This window comes from Saccoglossus kowalevskii, chromosome 2 (genome assembly GCF_978046115.1).
Source record: "Saccoglossus kowalevskii chromosome 2, keSacKowa6.1, whole genome shotgun sequence".
Taxonomy (NCBI): Eukaryota; Metazoa; Hemichordata; class Enteropneusta; family Harrimaniidae; genus Saccoglossus; species Saccoglossus kowalevskii.
Genome location: NC_140642.1, coordinates 12,577,626 through 12,598,751, shown reverse-complemented (window position 1 = coordinate 12,598,751; position 21,126 = coordinate 12,577,626). Strand labels below are relative to the sequence as shown.

The window sequence follows — 21,126 nt, the reverse complement described above, 5'->3', positions numbered from 1 at the left end:
GTATCATATCACAGCCTACAAGCATTCAATTTGTTTTAGAGATAATGACAGCTTATAGCCGGTCACTCAGAAAGACTTGTAATGTTCATTGGGTATAATGCCGCTGTAAATACTGAAATGGGCAATAACAAATGATCCTGCCCTTGAACCTGAAGCTTCACTTTATAATGTGAAACCTGTCATAAAAAAACTGATTCAATTTGAAGATGTATAAAGAGCTCTATAATTTATGTAAAAGGTGTGTGGTTTAGACCACGGCTGTATGGTATATACATGTAAAATTTTAAAATAAGTGGAGGTTGTTTATAGTTTGTACCTCCATCTCCCTTCTATGCAGTATGTGTATCTCGTAAATAATTTAACTCCTCTCTGCTCCCCTTTTTTCTCTCATTTGAGGATCGTTTTAGTTTTTGTAAAGCGTGAAATTGGCATGTATGATCGGTAGACAATCCGTCTCAGTCACTTGATCATGTGAGCTGTAAAGATATCCTTTCTTGGATTCAGGGTCTTTGTTTTCAAAGTGACGTTTCTTGCATCCTCTAATACTCACTTTCGATAGGTCTTCGTCAAACATGCATCAATTTTTCTTCTTTTTTTTTAAACTTGGAAATTGAATCAGAATTGTTTGAGAATGAATTAATATTTAGCGCAAGAGTTGACACATTGCTGTATATCATAACTTATGAAAGTGGGAGGGGTTAATGTAATGTTTCTGTACCGCCCATGTGGGTTGTGCTAAGTATAGTATTTCATATTTACAGTAATGTAATGTCAGTGTTTGACGTCATTATCATTTATCATTTATATCAGCGTGTACATGTATAATTGAAAGGCAGGAATATTTTGGTTGCATTTATCATCCGGCTCCTCTTGTCAGCTGTTTTGATGATCTGATTTCACTGCTTGCACACTTCATTCATTTCAGAACCAATCAAGTGAAAATTTTCGCCCATGGATAGGAACGGGAGTTCCTTTACGCATTGTAAATCAGTTTAAAAGATTAGGCTCATTGTCAGCCGCCAAACTCTTAAGAGTATTTTCGTTTTCATTTGGACAAGGTTTAAAGTAAAGTGCAGGAACTACGTGGTGATCTTTTCCTAGCTAGTCTGTGGTGGCTAAAGTTTTCCTAAATGATTCCCAGTGTATGGCTACAAATAGCAAAAATTCAATGGTTTCTGTAAGGTAAGATCTCTCTTCAACTAAGTTGTGTATTCTCTTGTACTGATAAATTGATAATAATATTCCGTTTTTCTTATTTTGTAGAAACTCTGAGAAGAGAAAAGAGAAGTCAAGAGATGCAGCCAGATTTCGACGTAGCAAGGAAACGGAAATTTTCTATGAGTTGGCCCATGAGTTGCCCTTACCGCACAATGTGTGCGCACAGCTGGATAAAGCTGCCATTATGAGGCTTGCAATAAGTTTTTTAAAGATGAGAAGTCTTATAGGAGATGTAGTAACTAATCGCCCAGGTAAGGTTGCTTGGTTGGTTGGTTTTTTGAGAGTGTCACTGTATTTGTGCTGTCATGGTGTCTGTGTGCATTGAGGCATTTGGTGTTAAGAGCGATTCAATCAGTCATGTCTATAAGAGTTCTCTTGTAGCTGTGTTAAAGATTGAACATCAGTATTTTGGGGCACCGATCTTTGAAATTGTGAAGACAATATGTGACTAATATCAAGGCTTGGGCATCTGGGCAATGGATGTTGAGTCCTCCATGAATTTAGAGCCCTGCTATGTGTTGTTCTGAGATATCTTCCTCCAGTATCGCATGTGTTGAAATTTCTGGTGGTGGTACATATTCTTTTTGATCTTCATTTTAAGGTCTCCATCTTTATAGCTATCAATGACCATCACTCCAAATTATGATTTGCTGTTCGATAAGTGCTCAGCGGGAAACTGAACACTGCTTGAAACTTGTAAACAATAATTTGCCTTCTGCATACCTGTAAAAACCAACATGCTTTCAATATAGAAAATACTATATGCAAATTTTAGCTTGAATCCTCTGTGATCACTTCTGTGATTCCTAATGTCTTATTCTGTACTGGCGAGATAATATTGGTTCATGGTACCATTCTCTATACTGTGTTTCCTTGTCACAATATTTGATTTATATTTTGATCAGTGGAAACAGCTTTGATTTGCTTTTGTTTTTTCGATTATCAAGTTCAATGAAATCTAGAAAACACAGAACCTGAAAATGTTGATACATAGTTCTTTCATAGCTGTGAGTTGCCCTGAAATGGGAATATTTGTGTGGCCTGCATGAATTTTGTCTCTTGTACATTTAGCTGAAATTACACGCGTTTATAAATTGTGGCTGCATACCTTTAAAATAAATCTGTAAGCATTTAGCTTTCTTACATAAAACAAATATATTTGTTTCTATTGTAAGACGCAACACTATTAGTCACTACAGCACAGTATCAGTGCTGAGAGACGACCTAAATGAGTTGCATTTTTCTATTAGGAGGATTAAATTTTCAGTCAGGCAATAGACCCTTTAGTAATTTACCGTACTCAAAATGTGGAAGTAAATGATTCTGGCAGACAAAGTACTGAAATAGTATTGTAATTAGATAACTTGATTTTATGACATATGTAAGTATGTTATGTCTCTCTTAGAAGGTTTCTTCCACTAATCTAATCTTATTAATCAGTGCAAATTGAACAATTACTAACTCAAGCCTACAGAATGCCTGCAAAGGAAGATTATTTTGCTTTGAAATATAGATCCTAATGAAAGATGTATCGCGCTGCTTATTACTGTGGCTTTGAAACGTGGTAAACTGGCAAACTTTCATTGTGTTGAGTTGAAATTTCTCCTACAGCCTTGATTTCTCAACCTGGGCTTTCTCCGATTAGTTTGTTATAAATTTAGTGCACATGTCGTATCAAGATGAGCTTGAATCGACAAGTTGTCAGTCGAATTGATGTCATTACTGCAAGCAAGGGCAGCTGAACATGACTTCGTAATTGATATGTGGTTGCTTTATGATTGCGTTGATTGATGGAACTTATTGCCAGTCTTCTTGTTAGAGTCCTGGCTTGCGCACCTTTATTAAGTTGAGCATCAATGGATTGTTTTCTACGCTTGAGTTGAATTAAGTTAAACTGATAAGCGCTTTTAAATTGTGAAATTTGAAAAGAGAAAATTATTACACTTGTTGCGAGGTTCAAAATGTTAATGATACTGTAAAATACTTTATTTTCGCTTGGAATTAATTTTCGCTATTTTCGCTGAAGGAGTGATTCAGTGAAAATAAAATCCAGTGAATATACCTTTTTTCCTATATTTTACATTGAACTCGCCACAAATCAGTGAAAATAAATTCCACACAAAATACCCAAGAAGTATTTTCAGCGAAAATTAATTCCAGTGAAAATAAATTATTTCACAGTATGCAAATGACATCTCATTCGTGCTTAAATTCAGAACACTATTAAAAACAAATTGTTGACTATAAAATTGTAATTAATTACAAGCAAATTCAGTGATCATGGTGTTCAACAAAAATATGTCCAGTTAACAGGTACATAAATACTTTGGACCGGAATATATATCAACTTTCACCCAAGCAGCAGTGGTTGTCAAATAGTTGTTATTTAAGCAGCGAAGAGTGTACCTTAACCTGGATATATTGTTTGTCTTATTTTGTGTTCTGGTTTGAACTTTATCAATTAGTGAAAAACAATTATACATAGAATTGGAGAGAATATCAATAATGCTTAGTTTGGTGCACAGAGGTTGATGTAAACTATATAACAGATAATATCAAATACTTCCCACCACAAGAAACATGAGACACTCACAGTGCATAGTGAAATAAAGAGAGGAGGTTTATGGAAGTTATGAAAATTACAATTCACCACCAGGCAATATTTAAGTGTTATTTTATAAAGTTTTAACGAGATTAATTTATTTCTTTGACCCAAGCGTCCTCATGTGGTCGGATTGGGATATGTAGTTAAGGAGCCACTGCCACCGCATACTGTAAATATTCCAATTTAGGCATCACTTTTTGAAAATTTAATTTGATGTCTAAATTACAATTACAGTTTTTCGTAGCCGTTAACGCATATTCAAGAAAGTTTTATTGAGAGCAGCGTGAATGGCTGTTTAGGTGAACAGCTGTTTTTAAGATGGCAGCCACTGTCAAAGTGTGGTTGAATTGTTTAAAGTGGCGTTACAAAATAATGTCAAAGTTGAACATTTCATATTTGCCGCCAGTGCCTGGGTACTAGTACTAACATCACCTACACATGTGGTACAATGCCGTAGGGTGTTGTTGTTTACAAATAAGCGTCTATCCATGAGCCTTTGCGTTTTTAGCGTACATCGTTTCTCATGCATGTACAGGTAACGACCCCTCCGCTTCAAGTTATATATGAAGTTGATATAATTATAGATTATCGGTATATAGTTTAATTATCTTAAATTATTGATTCATCATTCTGGAAACTATCTTTACAAAATTTGATAATACATGTAATGTTACAGTATGGAGAAACAATTAATTTCCATGATATAAATATTACATTGTTGTGTTCTTCTCTCTCAACACCCTAATTTGTTTTGCAATTAACAAAGTATAATGAATAATGCATTATCTATGTATTTTCCAGCAATGGCTTTAGATGGATAGATTGATATATCATATAGACCCCCACCCCTCCCATGACAGATGTATACTAATTTTATTTTTTTTCTACATTCTTTGAATTTCTAAAAATATATTTGTGTTTACTCTTGATGCTGATCTGTTGATGGGCAATGAAGGATATTATAAGGATGATACTAGTACAATGTAGTTATGATTCATTGTAGATTAAACATATGGCAGCAAGAGCAGTAGAATTTAGAATTTTATGAAAAGCCACCATACCTGCATCTTCAGGAAATATTTTCACTCTTAGTTTACAAAATTGTTCTTGTTTACATTGGGCACAGTAGCGCACAGAAACTGAACATGTTTTTGATCACAGAAAATCGTGTAAACACTTGCTAGTATGACTTGTGTTTGACTGGCAATTCGTTTAATTATTTTTACAAACAGAAGATGTATAATGATCAGGTTATCGGGAGAATACTGCAAAAGTATGTACTTAGGCAGTCTGGGATCGCATTAACCTCAACTCACTGCTGGTTTGTATGATTGCCGGCTGTACTGCCTTCAGTGCAGTATTCTGGTGATAACCTCAAATTATTTATAAATAAAATTTGATGTAAATGATCTGTGGGAAGAGTGGAGTTTCAATTTGATGACAAGGATTTAAGTGGCCTGGTTACATAAACTGATGCTAATGAATGGTAGTGGCGTAACCTAAAGTCAAATAAGGGAACCCAGTATGGTGGACTAGACTTGAGTAATGTTGCTAGCTGTCAGTCCAGATACTCTTTGCCCCCTGTCTACGTGTGACCACCGAAGCATCACATGGCTGCAGTTTTTTTGGATCTAGATCACAATGTTACAATATGTAAATTTGTTGGCTCCATTGTACATGTTGATGGTTTTTACCTGACCTCAAGATCATGCAAATTTACTTTAGACTAAAAGTTCCATTGAACGGCTGTTAATCTACAATTTGTTCAGGGGTAGACCATCTGAATCCTTGAAAAAAATTGTTTGTGTGTTCTCCCTAAGTTATTTTCCAAAAAGACCTGCAGTCCAGCTTCAATAAACTTGCTTATGGGCAGTTGTCTATACTGTTTCTTCCACCAACCCATCCACCGAACATTACTTCTCTCACCCCCTTTATTCTGAGATGTCTAATGGTCAGCCCTTTGCTTGAACCCTAAATTTTTGCCAGAAGAAATATTAGATAAGAGAAAAAATTCAGTATTATTTACTCAGACAAGAAAAACAAAACCTGAAGATTTGAAGATATACCATATTTGTTTTATTGGAAGTGCATCTTTTGAGAACCACATATAAAATATAAAAATTCATTTATTGGCCATCTCTGTCATTTGCGTAATAATGCACATTTCATAACCTAGAAGAAGGTGTGAGGTTTCGAACATGCACGTTCCAGAAGCTTTTGGCTGTTTAGCTTTCGCTTGCTTCTGCCCGATTGTTGGCATGTAACAGAAAGTTTTATTGCCCATTCTGTAGCATTTTTGCTGATTTCAATTTTGAAAAATATGAACTTGTGTATTTTGTATTTACTAGGTTGTAAATCAGAAAACTTTCCTCCTTTCTCATGACCCTCCTCCCTCTTTCACATGTTACGTTATCCCAAATTACTTTTGATGTGTTTTACCTGAGATGTTGAGAGCCCTTTACACGTTGTTTGCTGTTCTACTCTACTTCAAAATGAAATCAGCCAAATCAAACGTGAATCTGAGGTCAAGTGACGGTCATTAACTTTTACTAGGAAATATAAAACTATAAAACTCTCTCGATATATAGCAATTCGTTCCCCACTTTCCTTTCTTGATCAAAAAATAATGACTGTTCCTGAATATCGGAAATGAAAAATCAGTTGATGAAAATGTGAAACCAACTGAAATACAGATTGCTAGTGTGCTTCGCTTGTCTCTCGATTTTTTGAAATGCTGAGTTTAAGGGATTAATTTAAGAACAATGCGAAGTTAAGGATTTGATTCTCGCTCTAAAGTATCACTGAGTACTTTAGGAAACTGATTAAAATTGTGTTATTCTTTAGAATTGAAACACTCCGGGTAAGCCTAATCAGACTAAGATCAATTCACTTCACTGTTAAAATAAATATGGAGTAAAGAAAAGTATATTAAAGGGATTTATGTGTGGTGAATTGCTCACCCTATTGCTGTTATTAAAATGAGTCATCCAAGTGTTATGAATGGACGTTTGTAAGTGTTCCTCTTATTGTATTGAGGTGTCTTGTGCTATATAGTGGCCATCACCAGGACACGCTTGCTCACTGTGACTAGCATATGTGGAAAGACCTATCCTCCCACTATGTTCTATTATTAATGTTCGTTATTCAGGGGAAACACTTCATACTTAAGATGAAGCCATAAGAATACTGACAATTTCCTGAATTTGAATACATGTAATATGAGGTTATTACAAAGAATGCACTAAAGGCACTATGTATTATTACCGCCCATGCACAGGACTAGGCACATTGCTTATATGCACTATATTTTGAGGTTATCGTGAGAATACCTTAAAGTGCCTGTGCAATGCCCATCCTCACGTTTCCCATTTTAGATCTGTGTCCCACTGAAAAGGGTAGTTATTGGTTTTTTTGCTGAAAATGATTACTCGTATCCAAGTAAATTTGGGATATTTCTCGTGTTGTAGCCACGCCCACCTATCCTGAAACGGTCGACTGTTTCCGGATTTCCGACTCTCGCCGAAAGTGCGCCACCAAATGACAAAATGTGAGAGGAAGTCATACCCCTGAGCCATAATAACACTGGTCGTTCAGTATACTTTTAAACAATATACATTTTTCGATCGGCGTTTTTTTTTTTTTTGAGAGAGTTTTTAGATGTTGTTGTGGCCAGTTGCAGTGAAACGTATAGCCATAGTGTATGTATTCACACGTTTCTAATCGATCCGAAGGTGCGACATCACTTAACCTTAGATTCATTCAACTGTTTTCGTCCATAAAAAAACCGACTAGGTTTAAAGAGAAATGCGTAAACCTGGCGCAACACTTTTGAAAGAAATAGATTCTGGACCAGCCCATGATCACCGAGGCGGATTTCTGAAGAGAGAAAGACGTCCGGCAAGTGTTTCAAATCAGTTGACTTTTTTTGACAGTGACACGAAAACGAAGCGTCAGACAAACAGGAAATTACACAGCCCTTACACACTGCTAACTGTTTCCATTTTCGAAGGCTAAAAGTTTCTGAATTGTTTGGTGATTGGTGTTGAATGTCGAATTCACACCTCTGTTCTTTTTTACCTCCATGCTTGCAGCTTGGTCTGCGTAATAATTTATGAAATAAGAAACCGGGCTTGGTCAATGTGTTTCCACCAAATAAAGTTTTAATACGATGTTATAATTATGACAATCGCGCCATGGATCAAGCTAACTCGAATCCACTCTGAATTTATCTGTATGTGTGTCGATCTCGATTATTTTTGTAATCCAATTAAACGTCGCTTTTAACGCACTTGCCCTCGCCGTGACCCAACGCGTTCATCTATTTCAACAAAATGTCAATTTATTTCCACGCGTCTGTCATTTATTTTATAGTGATCACTTTAGTCTAATGTTTAGAATGTCAAAATATGTTCTCTTTTATTTTAATTTTGAAAGTTTTACTCGGACGATCGATGAAATAAAACAGTGTAGTGACGTGCCTAGTAACCTGCTAAATAACGAGATAATTCCGACGTCAAATTCTATTTTGTCCAGCAGCAGTGTACAAACGTGCGCCGGTGTCGGTGACGATCACGGTGACCAGCTACACCAGAACGGACATATTTCGCATCTAACTCAACCCCATGCAACAAAAATTGATACTACCGGTATGTGTTCATTATGGTCCATTCTTCCTCGACGAACAAGTACATAAGCGACAATTTAGTCAAAGACGAGAAAACTGCACAAGAAATTTGCCTTATTTACACGTATCGGCAATGCAAGCTGCCATGCGACTTCCCTTTCTGACGTCACAAGGGGAATTTCTGTATGCAAATGAGAAGCTAATGAGGAGCCTCGTTTTAAAATACACAAAAATAAAGTTGCCGTAGACTGAGTTTAAAACACATTTTATCACTTAAAAAAATAATTCATGCTTAGAAACATAAAAATTAATAATATTTAAGTATCAATTGATAATTTTAGACATGAAAATAGCAGCCATTTCACAGGCACTTTAATGTGTTCATGAAGGCAGCGCAGTGCGGTGATCGTATTGATTGTTACACGATTGAGGTTGATGCGTCACCATACTGCCTGAGTTTATACTTTGCTGTCGTATTCTTATGATAACATGTTATTATTATATTTTTCCCTGCTTGTAATAATTCAACAAGAGATAACAGCCCAAAATGGCAATGATAAATTATTAGCACTGTACGAACATTCGCATTTAGTTTCCACCACAGCTTAAGAGAACTACGGAATCTGAAATAAACAAAGAAAAAATGGTGTGACGCACAATTTCTAAATAAGGGAAACATTCAAACAAGTTTGTAATACTTTGAAACACGTTCGTATAGCGTTTTATGGACAGGAAATAATAATTTGAAGTACGTGCTATGCAAGCTAGAAATAGCTCTCCTGAACAGGGTAATGTGAGTGTGAGGAAAGCTATGCTATTAAAATCTCTTCAAATTAGCATGGATTAGGAGTGTTGTAATTATCACTTCTGGGTCTTGATTTGGGCGAATAGAACGATCTCACTTGCTTTGAATAGAAAGTAAGGTCCAAGTGAGAAATTTCACGTCATTACTCATCCTCACAATTTGCATTTCCTAATAAGGTAAGAATGCAGATACGCCATTCAACATGACACAATTCACTAAATACGTAATAGTAATGCATCGTATCCATCTGTCGTAACATATTGTTCACTGGAAAGCAGCATTGACATTATGTCCGGGTTACCTAAATGCTTGCCTGCCTGCCTGCATACCAACTAATATATATATACCAGTATATGTACAGGAACTATTTTCAGCAATCAAGTAGACACACATTGAAGTAATCATACTATATGTCTGACAAGCTCTATATGTTCTACAGCTGTATTCTATCTGTGGATAATTTATGTTATTACATACAATGTAAAAGCTGCACTGCTCTCGGTTGAGGCAGTGCATATTGAAAAGTTGAACTATATTTAAACTGTCACTGCTAACAGTTCTAACTTTTTACTGGTGCCTGTAAATCTAATCACGTCGTGTGTTCTAGGTCGAAAGATTTTGCTTGTCGTTGTCTTCATCTTTAAAATCAACTTTGATATCTGACGTCATAATCAGTTTTCTTGGAAGAAAAGTCATATTCTTTTGATCGATATACAGCAATGACAGTTTGTCCTTGGATGTTGTCTTTCTCCACAAGTGCCATTGGTTGAATGTAACTTTTTGTGTTCTTTTCCCCGACAGCGCTGTTCTGTCAAGTTCGGATTGCTACACTTCCTTTGCAACCCCTGGCACTTTGTTCAATTTCATGCATGTCTGCTGACATGAGTCTAATGTATCTGTGAAGGATGGATAATGTTTTCCACTTCCACAACATGGCTTTTAAAAGTCCTCTATTTCCTCTCATTTGGCTCGCTAGTTATAAGCATGTCATTCATCCTCACTTTTGATGTGTGTTTGTTTGCTCGAGTGATAAATAAATAAATAGATAAATAAATAGATTAAAAAATAAATAACCATTTTACAAGTATTACCATGTCTGTCTGTCCTGATAAAAAAAAATGACAAAACAGCCTCCATTTCTAATATTTGCATGGGTAATTTCTTAATATTGAGCTTTTCTGCTGGCTTAAGAGATTGTTGATGATAACAGTCATGTGCATTTGATACTTATCTCTATGTCATGTTGCCATGACTACACAACCCTCAATACTTGTATGAACAGTTAATATTATAAAGTAATGAAAATTATGCTTTAATTGATGCAAAATATGAATTACGATTAGTGCTGTATTTGTAGCAGACTATTGCCATGGCAACCGAAGACTGACATTTGTAGTCAATCAATAGTGTGCTGAGATTAGAAAAAAACAAACATGTTGGATTTTGAGCGATTTTATCAGTCAAGAATCTGATCTAGTCTTCCTTAAGTGACAAAAAAATATTGAATAGCAAAAAAATGATCTAATCAGAATCAAAATATATTGCTAACTTCTATGGTGAAAGCTAATCAACCATTGTTGCGTTTGCCAGGTTTTTGGTCAAATAGCTTGTCTATCTGAACCACATAACTGAAATTTATAAAAAAAAAACTATGGGTAATGCACAGATATAGGAAAAAAAAGGAATTTTTAATTAAGTGGTGTGTAAATCTATGGCAGGTATAACAAATACACTGGGGAGACTTTACTGTCATCTCCATTTTCTGCTATTGTGAAATTAAAAACATGTGCTGTATCGGTGATGGATACTTGGTAAAATATGTACTTTAAATATGTCTGTCATAAACCCATCTGCTACACGTACCTTTAGAAAAATGATGTTCTTGTCTCTTACTATTTGATAACAGTTTCATGGCACCCCCCTTTGGCTACTTTTGAAATCTCTAAATTATTGCAAACTATCGAATAACAGTTCCATGACACCCCCTCTCGGTACTTTTAAAATGATGTTTTTTGTTAATCTCCAAATTATTAATCTCTAATTAATTAAACTACCAAACAACAGTTTCATGATACCCCCCCTGACTATTGTGGATGATGTTGTAATTGTCGAAGACTGTCTAGTAACAGTTTCATGATACCCCCTGACTATTGTGGATGATGTTGTAATTGTCGTGGACTGTCTAGTAACAGTTTCATGATACCCCTCTGACTCCTTTCATCTATCATTAGCAGCACTGTACAATTATAAATTCTCTGGGCTGTGTCTGTACCATGCCCTAGTACAGAATAATGAGAAGATTTCTTTAAATGATGACATCATTTATCTTGCACAATGTTACCACCTACCGGTACCAGTGATATGAACTTTGCCATACTTGTGAGGCAACTGCAACAGATCTGAGGGTGAAATGTATTGAGTTTCTCACACCAGACCTGCCAAAACTAGTTTCTTTTGATACTCCCTGACCAACTAAAAACTGAAACTAAGAAGAATGCTCCTGAACTCTCCATTGCATCTTAATTTTTAGCCCCCATTCAGACGTAATTCGGGTTCTGCCTACCCATCTGTCCAGATTCATATGTTGGACATGCATCAAACTTTGTACCAAGACCATATATGCACCATACATATGCACATGCATTTTGTTTTCACTTGATTAAATATGGCCGACTGGCAACCATTTCACACTGGATTGTAGGTACACATACTTATTTTGTCAAGATCCAATTCAAGATGGATGGCTGGCAGCCATTTTGTTTCTTACCTGTTTCTCCTACGTCAAACCTTTACTTTTAATCTTAATTTCTGTGACTGTGAAAATGACTTTTATGTCTTTAAAACTTTCACTTGTCATTTGGCCTCTGAACAGTGTGGAGCCAAAACTGACAAAATATTTAAGAAAAAGTGCCTATGCCGCTGCATATATGTCTCTAGTTATGTTTAGCAATATCCCATCTCATCAATTCTCGTACTGCAAATTCTGTGGAAACATTTCCTTATAAAGTAGCTAGTTATTTCTACACATTTGATTCTTATTGCATAAATCTTGGTCATGTTTGAGTTGCACATGAATAATTTAATGAAATAATACATTTTAAGCCACCCCCACTCCATTACCGACCCTATGGCATACCATACACTTTTAGAAGTAATAACACAATATACACCATTTTAATATTTCATAATTCATTTCCATGTCCATCACATGTATTCTTTGAAAGGTGGAAACATGTAGTAAAAAAGAAGAAAATTGTGTTTTGTTTGACAAAAGTTGACATAAAGAGAACATAATGCAGCGTGACAAACACTACTTTTTAATAGAGCAAATTTAATATTTCTCAAGATTATGCAATTACACATTGAACATGCAAGTAAATCATTCCGTATACATGGTTAAGTATTTCAAACTGTTGTCGAGTGTCTAAAGCACCGTGGCGCCACTGTTATTTACTACTTTGCTTATTTGGTCATACTCGAAAGCGTAAAACATTTACTGTCTTTGTCTCGTCTACAATTGAATAACGTTTTTATTGCAAGAATTCTTTGTCGTCGACCACCATTTTACAGTACTTGTCTGACGTCTTGTTTAAGGTAGTTTGGCTACCATTAAAACATATCGACATATTTCGTTGACTTTTACAATGTCGTTTGTTTTATGCCGTTGTTCACAACATTCATTGTTTTTTTATAATGCCTTTGATTGAAGGTCGGATGCTCCCATGCAATAACACTAAGATAATTGCTAGTAATACAATTGATTAATTATTGTCATTTACTGGACTAAATTGTTTAATTTTTCTCACCATAGTTGCATCATATCAAGAACAACTACTAACATACCCAAAGGATGGTGGTATTACCAAAGTATAATAATAGAGTGGCAGCTGCTACATAATCTAGTGATTCTAGATTATTATGTTCTTGGTATGTCATCCATAGACAAGGTTACTTAATTTTTGAAAATTAATAATAATATATTGCCTTGGGAAATTATTTATTTTTCAACTGATGACTTAATATATAGCATTGAGTTAAAAGTTGTTGATGTTTCTCTGTACATTTTTGACTCCCGTGTGCGAAGCACAAAAGGGAGTCTTTGTAGTTACCATGTCTGTATGTATGTATGTATGTATGTCACTTTTTTTGTTCCACCGTTATCTCAAGAACCACTAATCAAATTTTGGTGAAACTTGGTAAATAGATACTCTGGGATAATGCGCAGAGTTGATTAGGTTTTGGTAAAAATTTATGAATATTAATTACCTAATTCATGATAATTAGCTGATTTTTAGCTCTTTCAAGACTGTTCCACTGATATCTGAAGAACCATTAATTGGATTTTGATGAAATTTGGCACATGGATGCTCTGAACTAGTGCGCAGATTTGATTAGTTTTGGGTAAAAATATATGAATATTAATTACCTAATTTGCATGATAATTAACTGATTTTAAGCTGTTCTATGACTGTTCCACTGATTTTTGAAGAACCATTCATTGGATTTCAATGAAACTTGGCACATGGATGCTCTAAACTAATGCGCAGATTTGATTAGTTTTGGGTAAAAATCTGTTAATATTATTAATTACCTAATTTACATAATGATTAATCAATTTTCGGCTTTTCCACTGATATCTCAAGTACTAATCATAACATTTCAATAAAACTTGGTACATAGGTGTCATATGACACTGCACAGACCTGATAGTTTTTAGGGTAATATCAGTACATATTAATTACCTAATTTGCATAATTAATTAATTTTCAGCTTTTGATATTTCGAGTAGGAATGATCACGTTTCAATGGAACGTGGTACATAGTTACTTGAGGAATGTGCAGAGACCTAATTAGTTTTTGGGTAAAATATTTGTGCATATTAATCACCTTATTAGCATAATTAGTTAATTTTCAGCTTTTCACCTGATATCTCAAGTACTTATCATCACATTTCAATGAGACTTGCGACATTTTTTCTAGGACTATGCAGAGACCTGATTAATTTTGGGATAAATAATTGTGCCTATTAATTACCTAATTTGCATAATTAGTTAATTTTTTGCTGTTCTATGGCTGTTGCACTGATGTCTAAAAACCACTCATTGAATTTCAATGAAACTTTTAAAGAGTACCCATCACATTTCAATGAACCTCAGACTATGCACCATATTAGTTTTTGGTAAATATTTATGCTTCTTAATCACCTAATTAACATAATTAATTAATACTGATATCTCAAGTATTGATCATCGCATTTGAATAAAACTTGGTACATAAATGCTCTAGGACAATAGACAGCCTGATTAATTTTGGGTTAAAATCTGTTCATATTAATTCTCTAATTAGCATAATAATTAATATTTTTTGGGTTCTAATCACATTCCAATGAAACTTGGTACATTGTGCAGACCTTTAGTTTTACACTTAAATCTGTTCATATTAGTTACCTTATTTGCATAATTAGTTTTCAGCTATTCCATCAATATCTCAAGTATAAGTAATTTTGAATTAATTTTTAATGTGTCTCCAAAACTCGCACACGGGAGTTCTTTCTAAGCTTTCTTTGATTTTGTGTGCTATGAGAAGCACAGCTTCCATGGAAGTGCATATGTAAAAAAAAAAAAATTATCCTGGACTTTTAAAATGCAATTCATTTTGAGCATAGATACACCTCTGTCATTTAAAGCCGGGGAGTCGTCACCTGCGCATGCGTCAGATGGTCATAGCGTGTCATTGTTTACAAACAAGCGTCTATCCAAGAGCCTTTGCATTTTTAGCGTGTGTTATCGTCGCTTGGGACTCAATTCCTGCGCTTGCGCAGGTTACGACCCTCTCGCTTTAACATATATGATACTTTAGAGAGTGCAAATAGGGTACATTGACATTTAAAGGGTTCACTCTGTTTTATTTTGGATACTTTCTGCCTTGTAAACAACATTATTAACCACACCTGGTATGGACCATTTAAAATTGGGTGAGGGTTGGGGACACCGGGAAGAGGGTGAAATTTGTTTACCTAATATATCATTTAATTTCTTTTCCTTTTTATAATAAAAAATGCTATTGTTGTTACACCATATGTTCTTACTATGGGTCCCACACGACATATACAATACAAGTGTACTTTGTTTGTGTACACAAAATTTGAATGCATCCTTGACAGCGACTTTGCCATTTTAGGGAAAAAAACTATATAACATTATTTTTTCTGTATATATGTATTGATATACACATGAATTTGCAGGTTGATGTCAAGTTTTAAATTTGTTTGTATAGTATTGTCCCATGTTTTTTTGGATAGGCCCAGTGTTTGTCTTCTACCGTGTGTGTTCTCGCGCTCGTATTGTCTAGCAAAACGTACCATGACCTCTATGAACTCAGAATTCCTGCCATACCAACCAACTTGTGTTCTGCCCGTTGGTACACTTTGCTAAAAAGCATATCGTGTTTTGTAGTGGCCTGTTTACTAAAAGCATTTACCCTGAATTTTAGTAGATATAGGTATATACATGTACGTCTTGTGCAAGCACAGCACCGGTGACGTTAGTACATATGTACCTGGTTAATTGTGTGTGCATTCCGCAATCCATTGTTGAGGATACTGCCCTTGTTCTCATTACCTAGATACTGTCTTTCAGAGGTTATGAAGTTGAATACATTCATAATTTGCATATTTCATATATGGTGTGGTTTCTGATTGCTGAAGTTGCATGGCTCAAATTACAGTAAATGATACTGATAGCATTTTGTTTTCATTTGAAATTATTAACATGAATTGCATGCTTACATATTGTGGACACAGTGGCATAAGTTGTAGTCTTCTGCTAATGGCTCCTACCTTGAGTGTATGTGTGTGTGGGAGGGGGGTTTTGGAGCCATCGATGGAGGGCGCCACAGTGTGCATGAATACATTAAGTAGCAGTGTAATCTATTCTATGAAATGAAAATGAGCTCTGGCTCTTGAAATGAACATAAGATACTGTATTTTTACCTTGCCCGTACCATCAAAGATGGAAGGGAAAGGTATATTAAGGGAAAAATTTTGTCCGGCGTTGTCGTCGTCGTTGTTGTTGTCGTCGTCGTCGTTAATAATTGTTATTGTGTGCATAATAACTTTACTAATTCTATTCCAAACTTTATCAAACTTGGTCACCTTATTCATCAGTATAAAGTCTTCCCTGAGTTTGAACAACAGATGTCCTGTATGAAAATATCATGCAAAAATTGAGAAAATCTAATAAAATATTTTGACTGTTTCTACTTGACTGATCACTGGTGATACACATCAAAGGTCACTGATCTCAGTGGAAATATGCATTGTTGTATGTGTTCAATGAAGCAAATGATTTATCTTGTAATAATATCCTTGGTAATGTATCTCAGAATCCCAAACTGGGTTTCAAAACCAACTCATGGAGAGATTGCACAGTCTGATACACATTTGCAAACCTACCAATAAAATCTTTACAGAAAACAAGATGTCAGAAAATCAATATAAGCACTCCTATGAACTGGGTGCCAAACTTTGATCAAGATCTGAAGCTAATAGAAAATCTGTTTAGTCAAAAGTTATCAAATCAAAAACAATACATAAAAAATACATTAAAAGCAAAACATTTCATCCACATTTTAAAAAGAAAATTATTCTAAAATATATGTATTCTGTATTTGACAAACAGTTCATTTGACAAATGAAAACTCACAGGAATATGTTTCAGCTATTAGTACAGAATGATAGAGTTTTTATAATACTAGTTTAAAAACGCACTTCAGAGATTGCAGTGTTTGAAGATGTAGTTTCTCAGGAGGCAACAGTACTGTTGACTTCTCCCTCCACTGGACACCAACTATTTAAGTTGATTTGCGTACAAAGCAGAGCTTGCAACATGATAGCTATTCATAAAGGGTGTTTTTTTTTTTACTTTTCATATAATACAGTAGTCACACAATGAGGCAGTTCATATTTGTCTCAGTGAATCATTCATTTTTGACAGACACCTGTACAAAATACTTGAACTAAAGCCAGCTAAATTTTTCTGTTATCTTGCATGTTTTATGAATCTATTCACATCTAAATGCAGCACTTTTTTTTTGCAATGAGACATTTGTTTTTATTCTAAAATATCTCAATTACTTTCAATAAAGCTGGAAATTATGTTACTTAAAATAATTAAACAAATAAGGCACCAATGTTTTTGTAAGATATTTACATCTTTTAAGGACTTTCGGTAGACTGATTCCCCACTGTTGGTTCAACCCCAAAACTTGTTTGTATTCAAAATTAATTATGACAATGCATATTTATATTGAAACAAACTATGATAAAGGGAATTATATTATATAACAAAGGGCAAGGTCACCAGAGTTCAACTATGTTTTCTATTAGTGTATTAGGGTATGTACATTACAGGTGTGTATCTGTTGGAAAATCGGTCGTATTTTAATGAATCAGTATACAATACACTCAATTGTTGGTTTATATTTGCTTCTCAGTTACTCTAGAGTATTTTTGTTTACCTGGTATGCGTGTACATCTTTTCCAATAAGTTTTGTATTATTCCTGAGTAAGAGAAATAAGACAATTTGTAGGATGTAACAATATAATCTTCTCGTAATACAGGCCTCCTATAGTAGTGTATGAACAGGAAAAAAACAGCATGCTTCCTATTTGCTTTTGTTTTTTTGTTCTCATCCAGCATTTGTCCAATTACATGGGGCTGCTGTTTGACATGCGGTTTTCTGTGCTGTTTTCACTGCTGTTTGACATGCTGTTTTCACTGCTGTTTTCACTGCTGTTTGACATGCTGTTTTCACTGCTGTTTGACATGCTGTTTTCACTGCTGTTTTCACTGCTGTTTGACATGCTGTTTTCACTGCTGTTTGACATGCGGTTTTCTGTGCTGTTTTCACTGCTGTTTGACATGTGGTTTTCTGTGCTGTTTTCAATGCTGTTTGACATGCGGTTTTCTGTGCTGTTTTCACTGCTGTTTGACATGCGGTTTTCTGTGCTGTTTTCACTGCTGTTTGACATGCCGTTTTCTGTGCTGTTTTCACTGCTGTTTGACATGTGGTTTTCTGTGCTGTTTTCACTGCTGTTTGACATGCGGTTTTCTGTGCTGTTTTCATTGCTGTTTGACATGCTGTTTTCACTGCTGTTTTCACTGCTGTTTGACATGCTGTTTTCACTGCTGTTTGACATGCTGTTTTCACTGCTGTTTTCACTGCTGTTTGACATGCTGTTTTCACTGCTGTTTGACATGCGGTTTTCTGTGCTGTTTTCACTGCTGTTTGACATGTGGTTTTCTGTGCTGTTTTCAATGCTGTTTGACATGCGGTTTTCTGTGCTGTTTTCACTGCTGTTTGACATGCGGTTTTCTGTGCTGTTTTCACTGCTGTTTGACATGCCGTTTTCTGTGCTGTTTTCACTGCTGTTTGACATGTGGTTTTCTGTGCTGTTTTCACTGCTGTTTGACATGCGGTTTTCTGTGCTGTTTTCACTGCTGTTTGACATGCGGTTTTCTGTGCTGTTTTCACTGCTGTTTGACATGCAGTTTTCTGTGCTGTTTTCACTGCTGTTTGACATGTGGTTTTCACTGCTGTTTTCACTGCTGTTTGACATGCGGTTTTCTGTGCTGTTTTCACTGCTGTTTGACATGTGGTTTTCTGTGCTGTTTTCACTGCTGTTTGACATGCGGTTTTCTGTGCTTTTTTCACTGCTGTTTGACATGTGGTTTTCTGTGCTGTTTTCACTGCTGTTTGACATGCGGTTTTCTGTGCTGTTTTCACTGCTGATTTTCTTTTGGGATGACATAAATGATCTACAGTCGAACAACGACACAATAAAACACTGTTGTCGATTTGAACTAGGTTGGTTTCACCTTTATCCATAATTTCCTCATAGTATTGGTTCCGCTATTACTGTAAAATTTGTATTAGAAGCAGCGGCTTCTAATGAAATGGTACAATGCAACAGAGGTGATGCAGCTTCTAATAGAGCATCTCACACGTATGAGAAATGGTGAATGTTTGGCTCTCAATTGTTCAAAAAGAATGGGTATATTAGAGATGCTGCTTCTAATGCAGATTTTATGGTATATCATCTCAAAATGACATCAAGTCAAAATCATTTTATCAAGTTTTTTTATGTTGATGGGTAAAACTGTTCAATTGCGTCTTATCTCAGCAGTGTTTGTTTGGTGAAAGTTGTCATCTTAGGCATGTAGAGAAGGAAATTGTTTTCCCAACACTCTCAGAATGTTAAAGAAGCTAGGTATCATGTCATTTCCTTTGTCATGTAGCGCATATTCTATTATTACAGGTAACGCTGTTTCTCTTGTTCAGCAAACCACTTGCCATGTCTGCTTCTCTGATATGAACTTTCAATTTCACAGCACTCTCAAATATTCCAATCAAGATTTGATGCAATATGGCCATAATGTTAAATACCAATCCCTGGGGGGCGAGCTACGTCACAAGACGTTACACGTTGCTAAGACACACACCACTGTACCACGTATTTCTGTGATTACTGCGTACGCTGAGCGCAGGGCTGGTGAAAATTTGAGAAAACAACAGGAACTCAACTTTGAAGTAATCCTGAACAATCAAATTTATATGCGTTACACACGCAGGGGTAATCTTGTTACACTGTTCAGGGGAGTCTCAACACCCATCCCAAAGTACTGTTTTCTTAGGGTTTTTGACCTTTGTTTTCACCATGATGGTTGTCAGGTGGTTATGATGTCCGCCCCGAGAATGATTGGCATTCTCATTTTGTAAGCATTCATTATTCAGTGTGTGATTGTTTTTTTCAACTAAGGTATCTGTTTTTATCATCATGTATTTCGTTATTGAATGCAACTCATTCCAACTTAGCAGCCAATCAGCGACAGCCTTACAGTTAGAAAACAATTTTGGTTTCAAATACCACAGGAAAGTGTTCTATGTTCTTCATGTAATTAGGTGTTCATATGCAAGGATTTTTTCCACACAAAAACGCAGAATTCGGCCGAATTTTATTAGCGCTTGGCTTAATAATACTCCAATGAATCGTTTAGCTGTTAAAGATTGGTATTTTTCCCCGGATTTGTAGGAATCTGAAATACTAGTTTCTTTTTTTGTTTCATATCGTATGCAAGATGGCAGCGCCCATATAGTAAATATCGCACTTGTGTGCCAGCTGACTGATTGAATGTATTGTACAATTTTTAAAATGGAAAGAACAAACAGAATGAGTATCTTCTTCCAGTTGTTAAAGATGTGCTCTCACAATAACCTATTTGATAATATTAATTTGTTTCAGAAAGTAAAAATCAACTTGCCACCACCACAACAAAATGTGCCGGGTTAGATAAAATGATGGATGGTTATTATCTGAAGGCATTGGAAGGATTTATAATGGTTCTAACTGAAGAAGGAGATATGGCATTTCTTTCAGAAAATGTTGCGAAATATTTGGGCCTTACACAGGTTAGTGTCTGACCTCTTAGGGGTTGACCAATAAAAACTCACTGTTTTTGTCACAATATTTTTGCTAGGATTGTTTTGTTTTTTTGGTGGGCTTTTTTTTTTTCATAGTTTTTATAGGTCAAGCTTTTACATTGATTTTCATTGTATAACACATTTGTGATGTTTAATTCATTCATACATTGAAATCCCAAGTCACTTATTTCTAGGTAATCTGTGTCTCTATTCTACTCAATACATACAGGTCTCATACCATCTATCAGATCTTGTAGCCATCATATGGTTGCTATCAGCCAATTGGCCTTTTTTATTCTGTGTTTGGTTCGTCTGAAACGCGATGTGCGAGGGGGTACTTCAATTACGTCAGCTGTTAGATTAATGTGTATAGCATTGTTTATTGACTAGTAC

The 21,126-nt window shown here is 35.4% G+C and overlaps 1 protein-coding gene across 3 annotated transcripts in view; it reads left to right on the top strand.

The window, feature by feature from the left end:
- The window catches only part of LOC100329032 (hypoxia inducible factor), a 51,573-nt gene that overhangs the window by 9,413 nt on the left and 21,034 nt on the right, over positions 1-21,126 (top strand). For all 3 annotated transcript variants that reach the window (XM_085491519.1, XM_085491512.1, XM_085491520.1), the window contains exons 2-3: positions 1,264-1,469; positions 20,555-20,721. In XM_085491519.1, the coding sequence (XP_085347645.1) occupies positions 1,264-1,469; positions 20,555-20,721 (373 nt within the window). The remainder of the gene's footprint in view (positions 1-1,263; positions 1,470-20,554; positions 20,722-21,126) is intronic.